This window comes from Eumetopias jubatus, unplaced genomic scaffold (genome assembly GCF_037043125.1).
Source record: "Eumetopias jubatus isolate StellerSeaLion01/CBP00866 unplaced genomic scaffold, mEumJub1_p1.0 scaffold_5, whole genome shotgun sequence".
Taxonomy (NCBI): domain Eukaryota; kingdom Metazoa; phylum Chordata; class Mammalia; order Carnivora; family Otariidae; genus Eumetopias; species Eumetopias jubatus.
The window spans coordinates 1,875,569-1,901,047 of NW_028274811.1; the positions used below are offsets into that span (position 1 = coordinate 1,875,569).

Sequence of the window (25,479 nt, forward strand, 5' to 3'; positions counted from 1 at the left end):
TCAACCACCCCCCAAACATAAGTTAAAATAAAACAAAACTTTAATGCAGATTCCCAGTGTACACTTTTTACAAAATCCTGATCATTTGCTATCAGGAGAAAAATAAGTCAATCTGTTTCAAAAGAATTTACTGGGAAGGAAAAAAAGTACTGGATTAGAGGATGCTTAAGTACACCACAAACCCTCTACTGTAACATATAATTATTCTTATAATTTTTTAGAGTACAGTAATAATTTCCTGAGATCCGGGAAGTTTCTATCAAGCAAACGTTTCACTCACTGAACAATGAGAGGCTTGGTATCAAACAGGAAGGGCTTGTTCAGTTTTGCAGAGATGGCATGATGCTTGGCCCGAGACAGCAACACAAGCCCTTTATCACCTGGGAGCTTTGTTTCCTTCATTTCATCTACCTCCCACTTTCCTGCAAGACATCAGAAAAAAATCCACTTCCTAATTATGCCTTTGAAGATCCCTTAAATGGTAACAGGCAAAACTCCAAGGTGTGCACATCTATCATACTGGAAAATTTTTAAACCTATTCCATTTACCTATGAGAGCTAGCCTATTAACCACAAACATGTGACAAGTATTAGGATACGGTTTTTAAACCTATAGCATATTTACTTCATCAATAACTAGAAAGACCTTCCATTTCCAAAAGACAGCACTACAGGTGACACATTACCTCTCCATTTTATGGTGCAAACCAATCAACAGGTCTAATCCTATGAACACACAGACAGCAAAGCTTCCAAGGAAAAATCTTAAAACGTATACATACTGTTTTCAAACCAGCCTTAAGAGACACTATAGAAACCACACGTGAAGCCTCAATCTGCTATTCTATGTAAATCAAATGGACTCTCACCATCGTATTTGGCAATTTCATCATCAGTGTCATCCTTCTTAGCTTTGGATAAAATCCACCTGTGATTAAGACAAACCCCCAAATTAATTAAACGACAGCTAGCCTGTGAAAAGAAACAATGTAAATACTAACAAAAGCAGGATCTATCCAAGTCTTTATAGCCTACTTAACCACTCTACTATTTTCAACTTTTAAATCTGCCACACAGGGGCACCTGGGTGGCTCAGCTGGTTGGGCGACTGCCTTCGGCTCAGGTCATGATCCCAGAGTCCCGGGATCGAGTCCCGCATCGGGCTTTCTGCTCAGCGGGGAGTCTGCTTCTCCCTCTGACCCTCCCCCCTCTCATGTGCTCTCTCTCTCTCTCTCTCTCATTCTCTCTCTAATAAATAAATAAAATCTTTAAAAAAATAAAATCTGCCACACAAACAGTAATACATTCTCTTCAACTCACAAACCCATGAAATAATTCCACTTTTTTTTTTTTTTAAAGATTTTAGTTACTGAGAGAGAACATGCATGAGCGGGAAGGAGAGGGAGAGAGAATCTTAAGCAGACTATGCAAGGAGCATGGAACCCGATGCGGGGCTTGATCCCATGACTGCGAGATCATGACCTGAGCTCAAACCAAGAGTCAGACACTTAACCGACTGAGCCACCCAGGCGCCCCTCCCCTCTTTTTAAGACTCACAAGAAAAAAATTCCTCAGTTCAAAAGAACAATATATACAGTCAAGGGGGAAAGAGAAATGGAAATTAGACCCACATATTCTAAAAAACTTTTCTAAATGGACATGTTCTAAATTCTCCTAAATGAGCACAAACACTGGGGACATAAAATAGTTAAGACATTTTACTATATGAAATGCTATCCAAAAAGGAATCCACTATCACATCATATTTACAGGATGTTTGCCTCCAAGACATTTTTCCCTAAGAAACTCACCCTGACAGAGTTCCTCGGTCAAAAGAATCAGCAAAATACACTTCCCCTGTTGGAACCGGAGCTTTATAGGTGACCTGTGTTAAATATAAAAATGTATCGAGAATTTTAATTTTCAGCATGATTCCCTTCTTAGTAAGATTTGCTTTGAATTATCCCAAATTTTTATAGCTGGCTCACGATTATATACATATATATATAATTTATCATTGGCAACATATAAAAAAGCCTGCTATTTTAGCTAACTTTGCTTCCCCTTGGAAAAGGATCCAAATTTACCTTCATCCTTTGACTATCTCAAGAGGTAAAACCAACAGATTCAAAGACCACTTCAAACCTTTGGAGAAGGAGGAGCGCTGGTATCTGGTTTCGATTTGGAGTCTTCCACCTCTTCGATAACATCATCGAGGTCATCCTCAATATCAATCATATCATCATCGTGTCCTTCATGGGCCTGAACGATAGCAGTTCCGAGGACCAGTAGCATACACAGCAACCACTTCCCTTCCATTATCTACACAAAAAAATATAAAAAAAATATAAAAATATATAAAAAATATAAAAAAAATACTGGTACAATCAGTGAAATGTTATTACTTCCTTTTAAACATTTTGTAAAGATCAGTGACCCCTCTCTTATTTAAAATTAAGGCTTTCAAGGGACGCCTGGGTGGCTCAGTCATTAAGCGTCTGCCTTCAGCTCAGGTCATGATCCTGGGGTCCTGGGATCGAGCCCTGCATGGGGCTCCCTGCTCAGCAGGAGGCCTGCTTGTCCCTCTCCCATCCCCCCTGCTTGTGTTCCCTCTCTCGCTCTCTGTCAAATAAATAAAATCTTTTAAAAACATAAATAAATAAAATAAAATAAAATAAAAATAAAATTAAAGCTTTCAAATTAGAGCTAAAAGAATTTTATTGTGACTATTTCATTTTACAGGTAAGGAAAGTGAGCCCAGAGAGATGAAGGGGGTTTTCCCAAAATCAGTTAGTTAAAAGAATGAATTTCAAGAAAATTTCAAAACGAAACTCAAAACAATTGTCCCCATATAGAATGTTGGCTACCCAGACCCAGGGTGTCTGAATGCAATTTCAAACTAACTGCTTGCATTTAAAGAGTTTGCCGATAGACAAAAGCCTCTTCTGCATATTAATTTACAATTTACAATCACATGGTAACAGACGAGCTGAATAGCCTCACATTAAAGATTTAACAGCTATTGTTCAAAGATCATCAAGTTTAGATACGGTTTTAAATTAGTGTTTTAAGACTCAACAAAAATATTAAACCAAGGACCAGCTACTTTTATCTCTTAATTTTTAAACACTTAGATGCCTTGTGTATTGTGTTAGACTGTCCTGGGTGGCAGTGGGCCCTCTTCTCAAGGACCACAGATCTTTAAGATATAAAAGCTGAGTCCCATGGATGCACAACATGATTCAATAGTACGTAGTACAGTTTCAATTCTGCAAGATGGAAAGAGTTCTAGAGATGGCTGGAGGTGATGAGTGCACAAGAATGTAAATATACTTTATACTACAGAACTGTACACTTAATAATAGTGAAAATAGTAAATCAACAAATATTAATTTTTTAAAAAAGATAGTAAATCTTATGTGTTTTTAATTCAACAACAAAAAAGATTTAAGAAAAAACACCTGAGCTTAATACTTCTAGTCTCTTGTTTACAATGACCTTTATTTCTTAGGCAAAGTGCAAAAAGAAAAAAACCTGAAGGAGCTCCTTCATAAACTTCGAATGGTCTCAATTCATAACCAACGCTGACATTTTGACCAATTGAGTTTCTAGAAAAATGCAGATCAATTTATTCTAATGCTCAATTTAATGCCAAATTCCTTATAAACTTTATAATCCTTTATAGTAACCTCACACAAAGAACTAGATTTTCATGCATTATTTAGTGGTATTTCTTTATTTATGCATCTTAGGACTATGTTCACAAAATGAAAGGGAGACTGGATTCCTAAATGCTTAGAATTTAGTGCGGAAAATGAAAGTGCTAACTAAAATCATTTATTACCTTTCCTAGGACTCGTATTAGTTTTTAGAAAAAACTCTTCATGTCAACATTCTGCTTCAGTTTCTTATACTTAAAAAATACAAGTAATCTCTCATTTATTCACTGGAAAGACCTCTGTTTTCTGCAATGGCATAGCAATATTGCTGTTTGATTTACAACTTAAAACTTTTTTTTTTAAGATTTTATTTATTTATTTGACAGAGAGAGAATGATAGAGAGCATGAGAGGGAAGAGGGTCAGAGGGAGAAGACTCCAGGATCATGACCTGAGCCGAAGGCAGTCGCTTAACCAACTGAGCCACCCAGGCGCCCCTGTTTGATTTACAACTTACTCTCTGAAAACTAAACCGGCTGATTCAACCCTTTTATCTAAATCAATTTTATACAACTCCCAAGTCCTCTCTCATAGAAACAATGCTATAGGGGCACCTGGGTGGGTGGCTCAGTCGGTTAAGCATCTGACTTTGGTTCAGGTCATGACCCCAGGGTCCTGGGACGGAGGCCAGCTTCAGGCTCCGTGCTCAGCATGGAATCTGCCTGTCCCTCTCCCTCTGCCGCTCCACCCCACTGTTGCGCAGGCTTTTTTCCTTTTAAAGATTTTATTTTGCGAGAGTGCGTGCAAGCGGCGGGAAAGGTAGAGGGAGAGAGAGAATCTCAAGCAGACTCCACACTGAGCATGGAGCCCCACATGGGGCTTCACCTCAAGACCCTGAGATCATGACCTGAGCTAAAATCAAGAGTCTGAGGCTTAACTGACTCGAGCCACCCAGGTGCCCCTAAATAAATAAAATCTTTAAAAAAGAAAAGAAAAGAAACAATGCTATAAATGGTGATTAGATTCCCCGGTATAAGCTACAAATTCGCCCCAAACACAACTAAAACAGTATGTAGCTGACTTTTTCAAAGTAAATAAAATGTGTTAAGACTAGTAGTAATTAAAAGTACAAAGCGGGGTGCCTGGGTGGCTCAGTCGTTAAGCGTCTGCTTCGGCTTGGGTCATGATTCCAGGGTCCTGGGATCGAGCCCTGCATCGGGCTCCCTGCTCGGCAGAAGCCTGGTTCTCCCTCTCTCACTCCCCCTGCTTGTGTTCCCTCTCTTGCTGTGTCTTTCTCTGTCGAATAAATAAAATCTTAAAAAAAAAAAAAAAAAGTACAAAGCAATGGATTACTTAGAACAGAGTACTGGTGCTGGAACACTGCTATCCAAGAAGAAAAAGCTAATCAGGGAGATGGTCTGGTGGGCTAACTACTTACCTTTAAAAAAGGTAGGACTGATTTTTTTTTCCCCTCAACAAGTTTTAATGTGTTGATATACTGCTGCTATGGACTGAATTGTATTCCCCTGCCCAAATTTGCATGATGAAGTCCTAACTCCCAATGGGACTGTATCTAGACACACGACCTTTGAGAGAGTACTTAAGGTTAAGAGGTCACAGGGCAGGTAGGGCCCTAATCCAGCGAAACTGCTGTCCACATAAGACACTAGGAGTGTTCATGCACAGAGGCGAGTCCACGTGAGGACACAGCCAGATGGCAGCTCTCTGCAAGCAAGAGAAACGTCCTCACCAGAAGCCAATCCTGACAACACCTTGATCTTGGACTTCCAGCCTCCAGAATTGAGAGAAAATAATTTCCTATTGTTTAAGCCCCTGCCGCGGTATTCTATACGGCAGCCTGGGCAGACTGCAATAGCTCTCCTTTGGTTTTTAAGTACAATGTAGAGCCATGTTTCCCAAATTTAAACAGCCATCAGCATCACGCAGGGAGCTTGCTGAAACAGACTGCTGGGGCTCAGTCTGAGTTTCTGATTCAGTCCAGGCCTGGATTTTTACCTTTCTAACAAGTCCCAGGAACCACACTTTGAGAACCACCGTTTAGGGTTTATGAATAATCCATTTGGGCTCTGTTTTCCAGTTTATAAAGCACTTTCACGTACACTGTTCATGTAAACCTCCCGTGAGGTATTACTCTCATTTTATTTTACACGTTAATGAAATCAAAATAACCTACTTATTATCACAGTGAGACTCAAAAGAATTCAAATCCTGTATTTCTATCACACTAGACAGAACGCTACATAGTTGCGTGCTGAGAAGGTACAATGGAAAGCAAGACAGAAGACCAGGCAGGAGGAGCCTTTAGGAGGGAGTGATCTGGAATGGGGCGGGGGAGGGGGGGGTATCAGGTAGGGTTAGTGAGGGCAGAGTGACTGCAGAACAGCGAGCCCAGGCTGTGGGCCAAGGAACAGGGGGAAAGAAGGCATCTGTGTTGGGGAGGCAGAGTGGTCTCCCTGCAAGGAAAACCGTTTTCAGAGAGCAGAAGGCTGGCTACCTGTCCTGTCAGGAACACAGAAAGTCTCTAGCAAGCTTCAGAAAATGCACTTCTCGCCCACTGCCGTTTTCTCTACACTCGAGGTGCAGAACCTTGTTCTTTAGGGGAGAGAAGTGTGCAGGCATTCATCTGCTCCTTTCACATTATTCAAAAGGTTGTGGAACCTGTGAGGAGTCAGTCTCACCAAACCACGCCTCTCAGAGCCACTTAATGAGACTTACCCTCTGCCAGCTTTATATATGCTGCGTTAACACCAGGAATTTGCCAATACCCACCCCCCAAAACGCTACAGCCAATAGGTCTATTCTAGTTCCAAGAGCCACCAGTAAGTCAGCTTAAATGTTCCGAGATTTGTCCATACTTACAAAGAATTCAACAAGACATTTTAAGGTGACCTTAATTCTCTGCTTTGTTAATGAAAATCCAACATTACCAAGACACAGAATCCCCCCCATCTTCTTTCAGTCCCCCTACACCAAATGGAATCCAAAAGGTAGCATTAACTGGGTGGGTATTTATACAGAATGCTGCACTACTATGCCTTCTAAAAGAAAACATAGGAAAAAATTCAGGTGATCTTGTGAGTTTTTACATAAAACATCAAAAGTAAGATATATGGAAAGAAAAATCAGTAAGCTGGATTTTACTAAAATTAAAAACTTCAACTCTGTGAAAGACTTAAAGAGATTAAAAGACAAATCAGACAAGAAGAAAATATCTGGAAAACACACATCTGATAACAGATTATCAGACTGGTTTCCAAAATGTACAAAGAACTCACACTCACCAATAAGAAAACACACCATCCAGTTACAAAATGGGACAAAAAATTCTGAACAGATACCTCACCAAAGATATTCAGATGGAATATAAGCATATGAAAAGATGCTCAATATCATTTGCCATTAGCTAACTGCAAATTAAAACCACAAGATACAAGCATGCACATATTAGAATGGCCAAGAATCCAAACACTGGCAAGGGTGTGAAGCCAACAGGAGCTCTCATTCATTGCTGGTGAAAATACAAAATAGCATACCCCCTCTGGAAGACAGTGTGGCAATTTCTTACAAAACTAAACGGAATCTTACCATCTATTCAGCAATCATGTTCCTAGGTACTTGCCCAACTGATCTGAAAGCTTACAGATGCACAAAACCCCGCACACCAGTATTTCTAGCAGCTTTACCCATAACCACCCCAAACTTGGAAGGATCAAAAATATCCTTCAATAGCTGTATGAATAAACAAACTGCAATGCAATATTACTCAGCAACTCAAAGAAATGAGTTCTCAAGCCATACAAAGACTTGGATGAATTTTAAATGCATATTGCTAAGTGAAAGAAGCCAGTCCGAGAGGGCGACGTGTTGTATAATTCCAGTTATAGGACATTCTGAAAAAAGTAAAACTACAGATACAGTAAAAAGATCAGTGGTCACCAGAGGTCTGGGGGAAGTGGTCAGGATGAATATGTCAGCACAGGGGGGTAATTCAGGCAGTGAGACTACTCTGTAGGATGCTAAGATTATGGATCCATAACTCTACGCATTTGTCAAAACCCATGAAACCTCACAGCAGAGAGAGTGAATCTCAATGGATGAAAATTTTAGAAAATCATTTAGGAGGTCAAGTGGCCCAAGGACAGCACACAGGATGTGACAATTGTTCGTGTTACAGATATATTAACCACCTCACTGGAAGGGATGGAGGGAAGATGCTGACCTACGTAACTTCAGAAACAAGTGGAGTCTGTAAACTAGACGGTGCGAAAGCCCTTCTTCAGCTGGTAAGTTATTCCCCACAGGGGACAGGTTAACAAAGCTGATGCTGCTGTATGCGTACACTGGAACTGAACGAGTATATGGGCAGTGGATGGCGGGAACCACGTTCTAACCACTGGGTGTGGGAACTGACAGATAAGCGAAGGAAAGAGGCTGGAAGAGCCCCTATGGTAACGGGAGACAGTTGGAGACATCAGTGTAAACTCATGTTGTGGCTAATTTACAGAGGGTTACATATAGTAGTATTTATAGACAGGCGCATATATGCCCATTAGTATGCACACGTTTCCCTCCTGTGTCACCTTGAGGGCCTAAAAGAAACTACGTCTCCGTAGCAATAAATATACACCTAGTACCAAGATCTTGATTTTTAATACCACCTCCAATTAAAGGGAACAGAGCCCTTTGGAGAAATGGCCAACTCTAGAATTGGGGCAGGAAATACACAAGGTGAGCCTGGAACATCTCACACTGCCAGTAAAGTGTTCAAAAAAGAAAACAAAAATAAAACACCTATAATGATGGGGGGGGTATGTCAAAGGAACACAAGAAAGAGTGCCCAGTGGCCAAAGCGGAACAGTTATGAGCAACAAAGTAAGTGGTACTAGATAATACCCCGAAGTAGAAAATAAATAACCATGGATCTATACTGACACAAATATATGGGTAAAGAAATAAATGGGGAAGGAGAGACAAATTTCCCATGCAGAAATATTCCAACTAATCTATGCAGTTACTCCTCCTTCAAGGAAGGAGAGCCTAACTCCCCACTCCTTACGTGTGCGCAGCTGCACCAGGTGATGTCCTCCCAAAGAGCACACAGTATGGGAAAGGGGAGAGAGAGGGGGGAACTTTACACTGGAGAAACCTGGCAAAAACTATCTCACCCAGGTGACCAAGGTCAACATGAACAGTGAAAGGTCATGTTGATAGTAGGTACCCTTGACACAATGTGATGAAAAAAGGACTTTAACCTCTGTGGTCTTCCTCCCAAAAATCCATTATCGCCAGTCTAATCATGAGAAAAACACAAATCAAAATCCCAATAGAAGGACATTCTACAAAACACCCTAACCAGTAGTCCTAAAAAATGTCATGGTCATCAAAACTAAGGAAAGTCTAAAGAACGGTCACAGCCGGGCGCCTGGGTGGCTCAGTTGGTTAAGCGACTGCCTTGGGCTCAGGTCATGATCCTGGAATCCCGGGATCGAGTCCTGCATCGGGCTCCCTGCTTGGCGGGGAGTCTGCTTCTCCCTCTGACCCTCTTCCCTCTCGTGCTTTCTATCTCTCATTCTCTCTCTCTCTGAAATAAATAAATAAAATTAAAAAAAAAATTTAAAGAACGGTCACAGCCAAGGAGAGCCTAAGGAAATATGACTAAATGTAATGTATCCTGGAACAGAAAAAGGACAACGGGTAAAAACAAAGGAAATCTGAATTAAAGAAAACTTTAGTTAATATTTATCTATCAATATTGGTTCATTAATTGTAACAAATGTTCTGCGCTAATTTGTTAATAGTAGGGGAAACTGGGACTCCTCTGTGCTATCTTTGTAATTTTTCTGTAAATCTAAAACTGTTCTAAAAATTAATTAAAAAAAAAAAGATGTTCCACGATTATGCTTCAAATGTTTGATCTCCCACCCCTTCAAAAATATCCTGGGGCTGAAATATACCAGAGGAATCTAGTCTAGCTCTCCTTTTTGACAAGACTAAGGTCCAGAGACCAACTTGCCAAAAATCAAATTATTGGCAGAATCAGGATCAGAAGCCAAGGTTCCTGCATCCCGGTGCAGTGCACCCTACTTGGTAATTCTACAAATGCTTCTGCCTGAAAGACACAATGTGATTTTCCACATATTTTACCATCTAGGAGGATTTCAGGTTTTTTCCTCCCTTTTAAAGTCTTCATTTGTCTTTACACTGACAGAATCCTAAGCAGAGAGCGTACTTCTGTCACTTTGCTTTCCTGTTTCTAAGATTATCAATAGGAAATATAGAACAAGGAGTTCAACAACAAAGCAAGAATGCTTTTAGAAAACAAACAGCACACCGCGCCCCCCCCCCCAACTTCCCCTGAGCCACAGGCAAGTGGTTCCTAGATTTTTTAAATTCAGGAGTAAAAGTGAATAAAGAAATTACCTTCCCCCCCCCCGCCCCAAAGATTTCATTTAGTTATTTGACAGAGAGAGAGAGAGATAGCAGGAGAGGGAACACAAGCAGGGGGAGTGAGAGAGGGAGAAGCAGGCCTCCTGCCGAGAAGGGAGCCCCATGCGGGGCTCAATCCCAGGACCCTGGGATCACGACCTGAGCCGAAGGCAGACGCTTAACGACTGAGCCACCCAGGCGCCCTTAACCGAGAAACATTTTCCTGTAATAAAGAAACATTGACCACATTTGCTAAAATTCTATTTCACAGTTCATGCTGATGTATCAGCTCCTCAAGGGCAAGGTTTCCCGCATTCCTGCATGCCATTACAGCAGTCCGATCCCCCACCCCCGACTTTAAGCCATTATATTCTTAGACCACTTCATTTTCTGGTTTTCTTTCAGGGGCCATCTTCTCTCCCTGTCTCTCGTAATTTTTATCACTGCAAGACTCTTACCTTAAACTCTACAGCAAAGCCCCTCTGAGCCAGGATGCAAATGCTGGGTGAATGCATAACCTGTAACTAGCTCAGTGCTACAAGAAAAAGTTTCACAGTGGGCTGCTTAAATTCCTATCTTAGTCAAATTATCATCACTACAGGTCTGGACCTCTAGGACAGCCAGCCCACAAGTAAAAAACAAAAGCACAAACAAGAAAATCTTTTAACATCTATGAATCTACTGAATTGGACAACTTGTCTCAAAAATACCCTTAAGTTATATACAAATGTGAGTTTTGTGTGGCTCTGTCTTAAGATACCCTTTAATGTAAGCAAAGACTACGTCAATAAAAACCCCAAAATACTATGGGGGCCAACACCATATGGTCCAAGTTCTGATTTCTGTTGATCTAGATCTAAAAACAAAACCTATGGAGCACCTGGATGGCTCAGTTGGTTATGCATCTGACTCTTGATAGGCATCTTTTTTTTTTAATATTTTATTTATTTACTTGACAGAGACACAGTGAGAGGGAACACAAGCAGGGGAAGTGGGAGAGGGAGAAGCAGGCTTCCTGCGGGGCAGGGAGCCCGATGCAGGCCTTGATTCCAGGACCCTGGGATCATGACCTGAGCCGAAGGCAGATGCTTAACGACTGAGTCACCCAGGCGCCCTGATAGGCATCTGACTCCAGATTTTGGCTGGGGTCCTGATCCCAGGGTAGGGAGATGGAGCCCCAAATCAGGCTCCCCATTCAGCAGGCGTCTGCTTAAGATTTTCTCCCTCTCCTTCTGCCCCCTCCATGCTTGCAAGTGCACGTGCTCTCTTTCAAATAAATAAATCTTTAAAAAATAAAATAAAAAATAAAAATAAAACCTACAATATCTAGGCTCTAGAGAAATCAATAGACTGCATATCCTTCAAATCCTCATCAATCAATCAATCAACTGGACTTCTGATAAAAGTTGGGTGGCAGAGTTCAAGAATGTTTTCTGGCAATCACAGGCTTAGATTGGCAATTATGTATTACCAACGGGTTAAAGGAGAAAATCATCTAATACCCATCAGAAAACCTGGCTAGAGTGAGACACTAAACCAATGTTTGTTGATGGCATCCAATTCCACGACTGCCAAGTAGGCATCAAATATGAAAAAAAAAAGTCGGTCTCTGACCTTTAGGAACTCAATCTATAATATGGTGTCTATAAAGTCTGGAAACATAAGCGGCAAAGGGATTCAAAAAAAAAAACAAATCTGGAGGGGTGCCTAGGTGGCTCAGTTGTTAAGCGTCTGCCTTCGGCTCAGGTCATGATCCTGGGGTCCTGGGATCAAGCCCCGCTTCGGGCTCCCTGCTCAGCAGGAAGCCTGCTTCTCCCTTCCCCTCTGCCTCTCTTTCTGCTGGTGCGCTCTCTCTCTCTCTCATGCTCTCTCTCAAATAAATAAAATCTTTAAAAAAAAAATCTGGAAACATAAAAATATTTTATAGATTAAAAGTGACCTTGATGACATTATGTATATTCGCCTATGTTTTCAGAGTTTATGAATATACTGTAGTATTAGTTCTACAAATCAATTTTGGGGGTTTTGGGTCAGTATCAAAATAAACTCATAATATTATAACCTATCTTTTCTTTATCTAACTTGCAAAAAATGCACAGGTTTGTTAGTACCACTTAAGACTCATGGTAGTATTCTCTTTCTACAAAAATAATGCCAAAAAAGTAACAATTTCAAAAATGAATTCTCAACATGACAAAATTGCACAGAACTACATACTATATACATACACACACACATGCATGCAAATCCTGGTAAATTATGAATAAGGTCTGTAGATTGTACCAAAGTCAACTTCCTGGATTCGAGATTGTACTATAGTTATGTAGATGATAACCACTGGGGGGACGCCTGGGTGGCTCAATCAGTTGAGTGTCTGACTCTGCATCTTGGCTCAGGTCTTGATCTCAGGGTCGTGAGTTCGAGCCCAGCCCTGGGCTCCACAATGGGGATGGAGCCTACTTAAAAAAAAAAAAAAGATGATGCTACCATTGGGGGAAGCTGGGTGATGGGTACCAGGGACTGCTCTGTACTATTTTTGCCATTTCTTACAGCTCTATGATTAGTTCAAAATTAAATGCTTTTTTAAAATGATGTATACTGGATCAACAAAGATGTCAGTTTAGACTTGAGCAAAGTTGTCCAGACACCGGCTTTAAACTGAGCTACTTCTATAAAGCATGAAATTATAAAGACTCAGAAATGTGAGCTTGATGAGAAATTTGAACTTGAAGAGGTCAAGTCTTTCTCTTTTCCTTCCAGTTTATAAGGGTTTTGTTTTTGGTAATCAAATGTAATTATCTATCTACATCCAGGCCAGAGTATCTCCACCCTCTGGGTTTGCACGGACAAACACACACAAAGCCAAGAAAGCGGGAATGAAACACATACATGTACATTTAAGCTATACTACTATATACATGATTTCTGGCTTGCTTCCCAATTTCCCAAGGACAGAGCAAAAAGTCCAACTCTCAAAATCTCAGGGACAGGAGGCTTCAAGAGCACCTAATCCACTCACTTTTAATACTGCAGTCCATGCTTTTTAACTTTTAAGAGTGAATTCATTTTGACTTCTAGAGACGGAAATTTCCTATCTTAAAACTGCCGATTCAGAAAAGTAATTCCTGATAACCCAAGGCAGTATGGTGCACATGGCTGGTATAACCTGTCATGTCAGAGAAACCTGGGCTCCAGACTCCCCTGCTCAGCTTACTGAGCTCCCAGGAGTCTTCTTTCCCTATTTTACAGATGTGGGTAATAGTACTACTGGCAGGAAGGCCTGCTGTGAAAATAGAAAAAGATAATACAAAGTCTATTAGAGTCCAGGACTTTATAGGTAGGTATATGCAAACAGTTTGTTCTTTGGTGCACAATTAGTACAACCAGAGTGAACACACCTTCAGTTCTCATAGTAGACCCATAGGTCTAATATACCTGCCTCCTCCTCCAAAGTTTTTCAGCAAAGCTGAATAATTTTGCATAGCCAGGAAAACTTGCTTTCCTCTAATCACACTATAGGATTTAACTCTTCCTCGCAATGGTGTCTCTACAATTTTAGCATTTGTATATAGAAATGTCCATGTTTATCTGTGATTTTTTTCCTGCTTAGTCACTGATTATTTCTGTTCATGGATTCTCCAAAACTCCATTTATTTTTGGTTAATTGTAATTCTGTTCTCAGCACATTCTGAAAAAAGACAATCCCAATTATTTTACTACATGCATTTAATAATGCACATGAGACTTCACCTGAACACCTAATATCTTATTTAACAGAAACAGACAAATCTGCATTGAATTTCAGCAAATCCGACAACCACTTAGATCAACTTTAGGAATAGGCACAATAAAGAAATAGTAAATTTGTACCCTGTAAGGCACAAAACTTTACTCTCAATAAGGGTCTATTTAGGAAAAAAATGATCCTTAAAACAAATGGAGGTTTATATTATTAAGTTTATTAAATTTAAATTTTTATGTTTTATCTTTTTAAGTCTATTTTTTTTTTCATAAGAAATATTGGTCTGGGGCACCTGGCTGCTCAGTCAGTAGGGCATATGCGACTCTTGATCACATGGTCATGAGTTGAAGCTCCATGCTGGGCACAGCGATTACGTTAAAAAAAAAAAAACATATTTTGGTCTATGGTTTTCTTTTCTTGCGAAGTCTTTGTCTGGTCTTGGTATTTGAGGAATTCTGACCTTACTAAATGGGTTGAGAAGTACTCTATTTTTCAGAAAAGTTTGGGGAAGGATTGGTATTAATTCTTCCCTAGGTTTCTGAATGAATTCACCAATGGAGCCGTTTGGTTCTCGGCTTTTATTTGTGGGACTTAGTTTCTTAAACAAAGTTAGGAAATTTCAACCCTAATTCCTGTAATCCATCTGAAATTAGAAAGAGGAACAGAAGAAATCCCCAGGAAGGGATTATTTGTCTCTTCAGCAGGTTGAGGAAGTTCTTTCTATTCCCAGTTTGTTGAGTATTTTTTTTATCATGAAAGGGAGCTGCATTTTGTCAAATGCTTTTTTCTGTGTGTACTGAGATGTGGTTTTTGTCCTTTATTAATGTAGTGTGTTACATTCATTATTGTATGTTCAACCGACCTTGCATTCCTGGGATAAATCCCAGTTGGCATGATGTATAGTCCTTTTTATATGGTACTGGATTCCATTTGCTAGCATTTTGAGGGTTTTTGCATCTATTTTCATCAAAGATATAGGTCTACAGTTTTCTTGTGAAGTCTCTGGTTTTGGTATCAGGGTAATATTGGCCTCACAGAATGAGTGGGAAGTGTGCTCCCTTCTGTTTTTGGAAGAGTTTGTAAATGACTGATGTTAATTCTCGTTTTAAGTATTTGGTAGATTTAACCAGTAAAGCCATTTGGTTCTGGGCTTTTCTTTGTGGGACTTGTCTCTTAAAAGAAGTTAAGATATTTCAAATAATTCCTTTAATTCGTGAGAAATTAGAAGAAGAAATAACCTAGCTAATGTTCTTGGTTGTTTAAAAAAAAAAAGTGATTTTTTTTTTTTTTTTAAGGCAGTATATAATAGGAAATGAGGCAGTCTTTCTTTCAGGCAGGTTATCCACTCATCTATTAATATACCCTTTTCAAAATGTTGGTCTTATGGGGTTTAAGTATCTTAGGTTGTCTAATTTAATCCTCACAAGAACCCCAGGAGGTTTGATCACCCTCAGCTGACACAGGAGAAAACTAAAGCTAAGAGAAATTACAGAAACTGTCCGAGGTCACAGTTAGACATAGAGCAGTGTTTATGAGCTGGAACTCAGAAGTCACAATCCCTCCTGGACTATCCAATAACTTGGTACACTGAGTGAACTACTAACTTCAGGGCCCTCAGTTTCATCTCTTAAATGAGAATAACAACACTATATACTTCTTAGGGTCACTGTATAAACAAAATGCACGTGCCTGGCTTACAGGACATATGAGCAACACTAGCAGTGATTTCTACTATTACCGGGTACTGCCCAGTGATACCATGTAAGTTTTAATGGTTCTAAAACTCGAAGTTTTAAGGCAAGTAAGAAATTTTAAGCCTTAGATTGGAAAGGAACCAGTTAAAAGGGATTTGATTCCAGTCACAGATGAACCATTTTACTACTCTTTATACCTTCTCACTGTATTACACATGCATCTAGTCAAAAAGTAAAAGCATTTAAGAAGGGGGAACTACATAAAACATGATCTTTATTGGGAATGCTCATCCATTTAAAAATATATCTGTAATACCTTGTTTACAGTTTTGAATTTTGTTTTTCGTTGACCGGAACATAATTGGTTTTTCCATAGCACTTTCTTTTTTTCCTATAACCTAAGTAGGTTTAACATGTGAATACTCAGAATACATTGCTGAAAATCCTCTAAATTCTTAAAAAAAAAAAAACTCCAAATAGGTTTCATAGCTCACAGTCAAGCTTAATTTAAAAGTACATCTGCTGCAGTTAAAAAAGCGACCAACTAGCAGCACTTTCCCGATGAAGTTCTACAGTGAGCTATACAGGTTACAACTATGTTCAGGCCCTTTTATTTTTCCTAGGAGTTGTTATGGACTGCCAGTTCTTCTGTCTGCACAGTGCAGCACACTATTCAAAGTAGTTCCCTGTTCCCCATCTTATTTGTCCCTCCCAGTGGCCTCCGAAAGTTGAGGCAGCCAGGAGACTTCCCATTTCCGTTTTAAAGATGGGGAAACCAAGGTGGTTCATAAGCTAGTTACTTACCATGCTGGGCCTGGAATTCAAGACTCTGCATTCTGCTTACCAACGGTCATTTTGTCCCTGAAGCTATCTCACAGAGCAAAGTGAACTCTCATGAAAGGATGCAACAGCATGATTGCCAAAACGGCAGCCACAGCTTCTGCCCAAACGTTTACCTCTCATGGTTCTTGGAAGATAATGTGTTAGTTGAACTGTCTGTCCAGTTAAGATAGTTAGGTGGAGCGGGATGCTAACACCCATTTTCAGATAGGTCAGAAAATCTGTCGTGGTAGGACTCGTCCACTCCAATACAGAGTTCACTCTAGCCTTCTCATGATCCAGTTACCAGGTTTGTTGGCTTGTGCACCCTGGATGGTGCAAAGAACTCCCACACAGTGCTTTACCTCTGTTCCGAGGCTGCTCTAAGTATAATTACAGCGCGTGTACAACATGGCAGTGATTCTACTCATGACCCTCGAACAACGCGGGGAAAAGCTGAGATACAGAATGATTTCAAAACTCAACACAATTCTTCTCTTAAAAACAACAAAAGTCTACTCATTAAAAAATTAAACAAAATGTTCCATTTCTTAAATTAGAGGTAAAGAGACTTAACCGTGGCTCACCTTTGTCCTCACAAGCTTTTAATATTCAGCTCAGTTTAACCTCCTTCAACCAGCATTCACGTGTGCCATGCCCAGCAGTTGACCCACCAGATCCATTTCTCCCTCCCATTACTGTAAATGTAGTTTCAGCCAGAAACCAATATTGCACTGTATGTTAACTAAAATTTGATTTAAAAGTAAATAAGTAAATGTGACTTCAGATACTGGGAAACAGGGCTTAATTCAAAGCGCAGGATGTGAGTGTAGCGGACCAGCAGCATTTGGATTATAGTAACTTAATGCAATCAATATTTATACCACAGTTATCATGTGTCAGACTTCCCTACCTTATTGTACACCCAATTTAATTCTAACAACTCCATCACGTATTATTATGTCCATTATTTGGGGAGACCTAGGACACAAAGGGGAAGTAAATTGCCTAAGTTCACACAACAAACGGGCCATAAAGGGCTTGAACCAGGGCCTTAAACTTAACCCCAACCCCTACACCAAAACTGCCCTGCCCTCAACTATAATCCCAAACGTGATCATAAAATTAATGGCATGACCTTGGGCCTGTCATTTTATAGCTCTGGATCTGTTTCCTCCACCAAAAAACGCCATGCCCTCAGTGGGCTTTCAGGTGCTTTCCTGCTTTTTAAAACGTCCACTGAATTTCCGACTGGATTACTCCCCACCCCCCAATAGGTGTAAATGTTAAGACTGAAGTTTTTCAACCCAGGCGTGTTCTGGCACATTCTCCACACTCTTCGGGGTGCTAGGGTTCGGTCCTCGCTTTACGGTTTTATTTTTCAATTCTGAACCTGTAATGCTGCTAATCCCAGACATTCTCTCCCGGTCTGATATCACCTTTTCCCACTGCTACGAGTACAGACTAGGCCCTACCCCACTCCAGACCTTTCCCCCTTTACTCCCAGCCACCTTGCGGCTTCCCGGGTAGCCAGTAAAAGGCCTCAGAAAGCCCTAGAAGCAAAACCATAGGAAGAAGTTAGCTACCCAGAGGTCAAGGGAGCCTCTAGGGCACCTGCCACGCCTCCCGACCCCGGCGGCGCGGCCTGGGCCCGGCTCCCCACACCAAGCTGCCCCGGCTCGGGCCCGGGCCTCGTCCCTCGCGACTGTGGGCCCTCAAGCCCAGCCCGACCCCCTCGGCCCCGGCCACGCCCGGCCCTTGGGCCGCCGCGCCGCGCACCCAGGCCCCCCGAGGTCCTCACAGGCCCGAGGACACGCGCGGGCCTCCTGCCTCACCTCGAGCTTTGCGGGGTCCGCCGGTGGTGCCCGCGCCTCCACCCGCCCGCACACCTGGCCCCGCGCTGCAGTGGAGACAGCGGCAGAGGCGGCCCAACCGTCACGTGCCGCAGAACCAAGAGGCCTCGGCTACCGCTGCTGCCGCGCGAGCGAGCCCCACCGCGCGAAGCCCGGCCCTGCGTCCGCCCCCCGCTCCTGAGTAGCTAGGGCCAGCTCCAAGTCCCGCCCCCCCACGCAAGCTCCGGGATTTGGTTGGCCGGTGCGGCCATCGCTCTCCGCACCTTCCCATACGCCCCCTAGGGCTATTCTTCGTGGAGTGTGGGGATTGGCTGGAAGTGAGGCAGGAAGTGGCTGTTGGTTGGGCGGGAGGGAAGGGGGCGGGCCGCCGCGGAATCGGGAACCTGGGGCGCGCGCGCCCTGGGGCGGGGTTGGCCGGGCAGGCGTTCCGGCACCCGGTCGCCCTGATTCCTCAGTGGGCCCGCTGCCCGGCGTTTCGTCCCGACCTCTTGGGTGCATACGCCGCCGGTGCCTGGAGCTGGCCCCCGGGATGGGCGTCCCGTTCCCTTTGCTCAAGGGGCAAATGGCAGCCGGCAGAAGGGGTGGGAGATCGTCTGGGCCACTGGGGAAGGGCCTGTTCCCGGAGGCGGCATGTGCGGGCCCCGGAGGAAACCCGGCGCGGGCGCCCCTGGCCGGGCCTGGAGTTGACTGCACAGCTCTGTGTAACCAGGCGCCACCGTTCTTGCAGAGTCATCTCTCTGGGCGCAGCAGCCTGCCGCCTCCTTATCCAACACAGAGTCCAGAATACGATATAACCCAAGGTTATTTCCATTTTCAGTTTGCGATGTTTCCTTAAATAAGATTAAACGTAAGGGCACAGAGACGGACTGACGGCTGGCTTGGGAGAAAAGGATGGGAAGATTGCAGACCCATCACAACTTGTGTAACCCGCTTTTAACACATCTTCAGGTTTAATATGCTGAGAACCTCAGAAAATGGAAATGGTCTATGGTTTTTCTAGACGTTTATAGGTCCTGGTCTTGGTCTTCCGTTTGTTTGGAGGCCCAAAGGCTGAATCTTGGGATGGAAAAAAACTAGAATCAGCCGGTGTATCGCTTATCCCAGGAACCAGCATTATTTCCTCCTGCCACTTGGAAGGAGAAAAGAGGAGTCCGAGTTTGGTGTTTGCCTGAGTTTAGTATTCTCCAGTTCTTCAACCCCCAGATCTATGTAAGAGAATTTTACTTATATTTTGAAGGCCACATGTTCCAAACAATGACCTTAAAATGTAGTTATAGGAACGGTATGTGAGCAAAAGAGCTACTCCAATAAAGGTGCTAAAAGGTAAAGAGAAGGGGCGCCTGGGTGGCTCAGTCGGTTAAACGTCTGCCTTCCGCTCAGGTCAGGATCCCAGGGTCCTGGGATGGAGCCCCACCAAGGGCTCCCTGCTCCGCGGGGAGCTTGCTTCTCCCGCTCCTTCACCCCTGCTTGTCCAATGATTGATAGATAGATAGATAGATGGATGATAAATAGATATAGACAGAGAGTAAAGAGAAGGTAATGGAGGGGCGCCTGGGTGGTTCAGTCCCTGGAGTATCTGCCTTCGGCTCAGGTCATGATCTCAGGGGTCCTGGGATCAGCTCCACATGGGGCTCCCTGCTCAGCAGCGAGTCTGCTTCTCCCTCTCCCTGTGATCTCTCTCGCTCTCACTCTCAAATACATAAAAATCTTTAAAAAAAGAGAGAGAGCAAAGGTAATGGAGCTTTGAGTTAGGAGGAACTGCTTTCATCTAGAATGGACAGGGAAAGAGGTACGACTTGAGCTGGACCTGGTAGATACGCAGGATTTCTATAGTCGGAGAGTTGGAGGAGGGTTGAACGCTTCATTAGCTGAGGGAACAGCATAGGCAAAGACAGGAAAATGGGTAGCGTGTGTTTAGGCTGGAGTGTTTTTAAAGATTTTATTTCTTTGGCTGGAGGAAGGTGTCAAAGAGTGTTTTGGCCAGAGAAAGGTATCTAAGAAAGTGATGGGAGTCAGTTCCAGGGTTGGGTTAGGGGCAGGCCTTGAAGGACGAGCCAAGGAGTCTGCAGGGAGATGGTTTAGATTTTAGATTTGGATTTTAGATTATTTTAGTATTATTCCAGGGAGGTCTGAAAACAGAGAGACTATGAGGCCGGTTAGGAAGCCACTTCTTGGAGGTGATTTAAGGGCAGGGTTAGGGAATGGCAGCATGTATAGAAACAAAAGCATTAAATGTTGACGCTGAAGAATGGTCCGTTGGACTCAGGAGGCTAGGGAAAGAGAGGAATCAAAGCCAACACTGGGAGTGTGAGCCTGAGTGACTGGAGGTGAACTGTATAGCCCCCCAAAAAAGAGGGAATTCAAACTTGGCTGATCCTGGGGATCCTGTCTGGGCCCAAGACAGGGCAGGACTCGAGATCCTGCTAAGAGTCCTGTTGGGGATTTTTTTCCTAAAGCATAATGTTCTTCAGAGGAGGAAGCAAGGGGCACCTGGGTGGCTCAGTCAGTTAAGATCATGATCCCAGGACCCTGGGCTAGAGCCCCAAGCAGAGCTCCCTGCTCAGCGGGGAGCCTGCTTCTGCCTCTCCCTCTGCCCCTCCCCCTGCTTGTGCTCTCTCTCTCTCAAAGAAATAAAATCTTTAAAAAAGAAAAAAAAAAAGGAAGCAAAGGACAAACCCCAAGGAGTATCTTTCCCCCCCCAATTTAAAAGCAGTCACTGTTGATTAACTGACCAGATTACAAAAATAATCACTGTAGAGACCTCAGGTCATCCTTCTAATAAGCCCGCCAATCTGGTCTTCCCTGTTGCCAACATCTCCACCTTCTACAAAATGGGTGGTCTTTTTCTTCATTCCACTCCTGGAAATGATCATCTGAAGGGCCCCAGGAAGTTGTTTGCTTCTCTGAAGTATTTTCCAACACTTCCAAGTGAAGATCTCATGAATTAGATCCTTCATGCAGATAATGCCATATTTACCAAGAGATGGAGAAACCCAAGTGTTATCTGTCAGGGCAATTGGCTGCTTGTTGATTCGGCCATAACCACACTTGTGGATTTGTTCATTTTCTAACTTAAGGTTCAGGTACCTCCTGGGCAATATATGGTTCCACAAGTGAAAAGTGAAAAGGAGGCTTTTTAATAACGTGTGTATGTTATGTTTTCAATAAAGAATCACCTAAATGGAGGCACCTGGCTGGCTCAGTTGATAGAGCATGTGCCTCTTGATCTCGGGCTTATGAGTTCAAGCCCCACATTGGGAATAGAGCTTACTTAAAATCACGTAAATGTCCGCTTTGTGTTTAGCTTTAAAAAATAAAATGTTTAAAACTCAACATAGGGGTGCGTGGGATGCTCAGTCATTAAGCAACTGCCTCAGGCTCAGGTCATGGTCCCAGGGTCCTGGGATCGAGCCCCACATCGGGCTCCCTGCTTCTCCCTCTCCCACTACCCCTGCTTGTGTTCCCCCTCTTGCTATGTCTCTGTCAAATAAATAAATAAAATCTTTAAAAAATAAATAAAATGAAAAAAATAAAACTCACCATAAACAAAATTGTTGACCAATCCATCCTTCCTATCCAATTGCTGCTTATAACTTAATTTGCCCCTCCCCCCTTTCTGCAAAGTCACCCTCACCCTTGCTTATCCCCACCTTCCCTTGCTTGAAAGAGAAAGGGGGGGACACAGCCAGAAGGAGCACCCTATGTTCCTATTCAGTTCTTTCTCACTGGTTAGGCTAGTAACCAGCCTCCAACCCGAAGCTCTCTAGGGACCCACCAATAATCACCTTATTAGCATAAACTCAGGTGTGGCTGAAAGGGGCTCCTTATGAACAACAAAAGACACTCCTGGGGCACTTGGGTGGCACAGTTGGTGAAGCGTCTGATTCTTGATTTCGGCTCAGGTTGTGATCTCAGGGTCCTGGGACCAAGCCCAGCATCAGGCTCCGCATTCGGTGTAGCGTGTGCTTGAGATTCTCTCTCTCCCTCTGCCCCGCCCCTGCTCTCGCTCTCTTCCTCTCTCAAAATAAATAAATAAAATCTTTTAAAAAATAAAAAGACGCTCCTATCGCTCATGGAAATTCCAAGGATTTTAAGAGCTGTGGCACCAGGAACCCAGAACAATGACTGATTTTTATTATACTACCATTCCCTCATAGAGATTCCTACCACCAGCCTCAGGCAGAAGCTGACTTTATTTCTGTTACTACAGATTTCTCTTTTCTAGAGCTTCATATAAATAGAACCATATCGTATATAGTGTTTTGTGTCTGGCTTCTTTCTCTGAACAAATTCTTCTGAGATCCTCATTTATACAGTAACATTTATCACGAATTTGTTCCTTTTACTTGCTGAGTAGTATTCCATTGTATGAGCATGCCAGTTTATCCATTCACCAAGGAACAGTTATCTGGGCTGTTTCCAATTTGGGACTGTATGGTATAAAACTGCTATAGACTCTTTGTACAGATATATCCTTTAATGTTCTCTCAATAACCCAACATCCTCCATTTTTCTTGGTTTACTGCCACAGTTGGTAATTTCGTCTTCCTGTTGCTGCCCAAGCTGTGGAATAAGGTTTTGTTGAAATCTTGCACATCAGAAAAATCTCTTGGGGGCGCCTGGGTGGCTCAGTCGGTTGAGTGACTGCCTTCGGCTCAGGTCATGATCCTGGAGTCCCGGGATCAAGTCCCGCATCGGGCTCCCTGCTCGGCGGGGAGTCTGCTTCTCCCTCTGACCCTCCCCCCTCTCATACTCTCTCTCTCTCAAAATAAATAAATAAATAAAATCTTAAAAAAAAAAAAGAAAAATCTCTTGGGGCGCCTGCGTGGCTCAGTCGATTAAGCATCTGTCTTCGGCTCAGGTCATGATCTCAGGGTCCTAGAATCGAGCCCCGCATCAGGCTCCCCATTCAGTGGGGAGTCTGCTTCTCCCTCTCCCTCTGCTGCTGACCCCACTTGTGCTCACTTGCTCTCTCTCAAGTAAATAAATAAAACCTTTTTAAAAAATCTATTTACGGGGCGCCTGGGTTGCTCAGTCAGTGAAGCATCTGCCTTTGGATCGGGTCATGATCCCAGGGTCCTGGGATCAAGCCCCACGTCTGGCTCCTTGCTCAGTGGGGAGCCTGCTTCTCCCTCTCCCCCCTGCTCATGTTCTCTCTCGCAAATAAGTAAATAAAATCTATAAAAATACAAATAATAAATAAATAAATTAAAAAATCTATTTATTCTACCCTCACGTAGGTTTTTTTTATTTGATCGACATATAATTTACATACCATAAAGTTAGCCCATTGTCAGTAAATGATTCAGTGATTTTTAGCCATTACCACAATCCAAGTTTATGATATATCAGCCTTTGTACGCATTTGCAGTCAACTCCCAGCCAACCCCAGGTAATCGCTGAACAGCTTTCTCCCTTTATTGATCTCCCTTTTCTAGAGAGGTCATATAAGTGGAATCATATTGGAGGGGAATGCGGTAACTGGGTGGTGGGCATTAAGGAGGGCACGTGACGTGATGAGCACTGGGTGTTATAGGCAACTGATAAATTACTGAACACTACATCTGAAACTAATGATGTATTATATGTTGGCTAATTAAGTTTAAATTAAAAAATTAAAATAATAAAAATTTAAAAAAATAAGTGGAATCATACAATATGCAGTCATGGAATCTGACTTCTTTCACAAAGCATAATGTTCTTGCAGTTCATTCATGCAGCAGCATGTATAGGAATTCATCCCTGTTCATTGCTGAATAATATTCCATTGCAAGGATATGCCACAATTTATCTATCCATTGAACAGCTGATGGACCTTTCAACTGTTTCCAGGTTGGGGCTATCATAGGTAATGCTGCTAGGAACATCGGGATATGAGTATTTATACAAACATTTCTATTTCTCTTGGGTACTATGTAGGAGTAGAACCACTGGCTTATGTGGTAAATTTATGTTTAGCTTTAGAAGGAATTGCCCAGTTGTTTTCCAAAGTAGTTGTTCTACTTCACATTCCCACGCCGGAAGGTTTCGGTTCTTCACAGCATCAACAACACTTGCTATGGTCTGTCTTTTTTGTTGCAGCCATTCTAGTGGGTGTGTAGGAGCATCTGGCTGTGGTTTGTTCCAAATTCAGTGAGCCCCCTCTGGCAGCGAAACTGTTGGGTGGTACGGTCTGCCCAGTCGTGGTCGGCTGCCCTGCTGCCCAGGCTGGGGGACCGTGAGCAGCCCCAGGCAAGAATGCCACAGACTCTCTGTTCTCACCCAGAGTTCAGTGGTTTGTCATGGATAAATGCTTCTCAATTTCTCCTTTGCTTTTGGTCAATTTCCAGAACCCTAAATGGTTTTTTGGATTTCTTTTTTCCTCCAACTTTATCATCGTTTTCTGGAGAGAGAATTGTTGATCTCCTCACTTCACCAGGCTGCTATGCTCACATACTTTTAGTTGAAGATTTTTTTCCTCTATGTGTCTTCCCTAGACATTGCTTTTTTTCTGTTTTCTTGCATTGGCCTCTATGTTTTACATTGCACGGGATATTTATTTGCCTTGTCTGCACATTAGAATCACTTGGAAACTTTTAAAAATCCCAGTGCCCAAGCTGTACCCGTGGAACATCACATCAGAATCTCTAGGGGGAGAGCACAGCCATTTGAAACTCAAAATAATTAAAAGTCAGTGAAAAATGAAAATGTCAACAAGTTTTTAAAAAAGAAAAAAAATAGAAATTAATAAAGTGTAAAGAAAAAAAAAAACTAGGGGCACCTGGCTGGCTCAGCTGGACAGCATGTAACTTTTGATCTCAGGGTCGTGAGTTCAAGTCCCACATTGGGTGTAGAGATTACCTAAAAATAGACAAACCTAAAAAAAAAAAAAAAAGCAACCTACGCTCCTGTGTTTCCCCTTTACTCACACCAGTACCATACCCATAACCCTTCTGACACCAGATGTGTGGGGGTTTTTCCCACACCAAGCAATTCTATGGCACCAGCTGGGTGCCCTACAATTTAACTCAATCCTGACACCATCTACCTGGAGATAGCTAGCGTCAGATCCCACCAGTGAAAGGCTCAGTCTATGAGACTGACCACACTTCAGATGCCAATCACAAGTAGTGGGTCCCCAGGTTACCCACAATGTCTGTCCAACTTGGCTCCAGATCAGAGGCTCTTGCGACCTCCTCTTGGATTTGATTATTTGCTAGAACAGCTCGCAGAACTTGGGGGAGATACTTATTTATGTTTACCAACTTATGAAAAGATATGACCAAG

The 25,479-nt window shown here is 42.6% G+C and overlaps 1 protein-coding gene across 1 annotated transcript in view; it reads right to left on the reverse strand.

The window, feature by feature from the left end:
- CANX (calnexin) overlaps positions 1-18,353 on the reverse strand; it is a 33,195-nt gene extending 14,842 nt beyond the window's left edge. Inside the window, exons 1-5 of the mRNA XM_088023206.1 lie at positions 18,196-18,353; positions 2,146-2,322; positions 1,812-1,885; positions 870-928; positions 281-422 (exon numbers count right to left, since the gene is read on the reverse strand). Of these exons, the coding sequence (XP_087879332.1) occupies positions 281-422; positions 870-928; positions 1,812-1,885; positions 2,146-2,319 (449 nt within the window). The 5' untranslated portion in view covers positions 2,320-2,322; positions 18,196-18,353. The remainder of the gene's footprint in view (positions 1-280; positions 423-869; positions 929-1,811; positions 1,886-2,145; positions 2,323-18,195) is intronic.
- Positions 18,354-25,479: the final 7,126 nt, after the last annotated feature.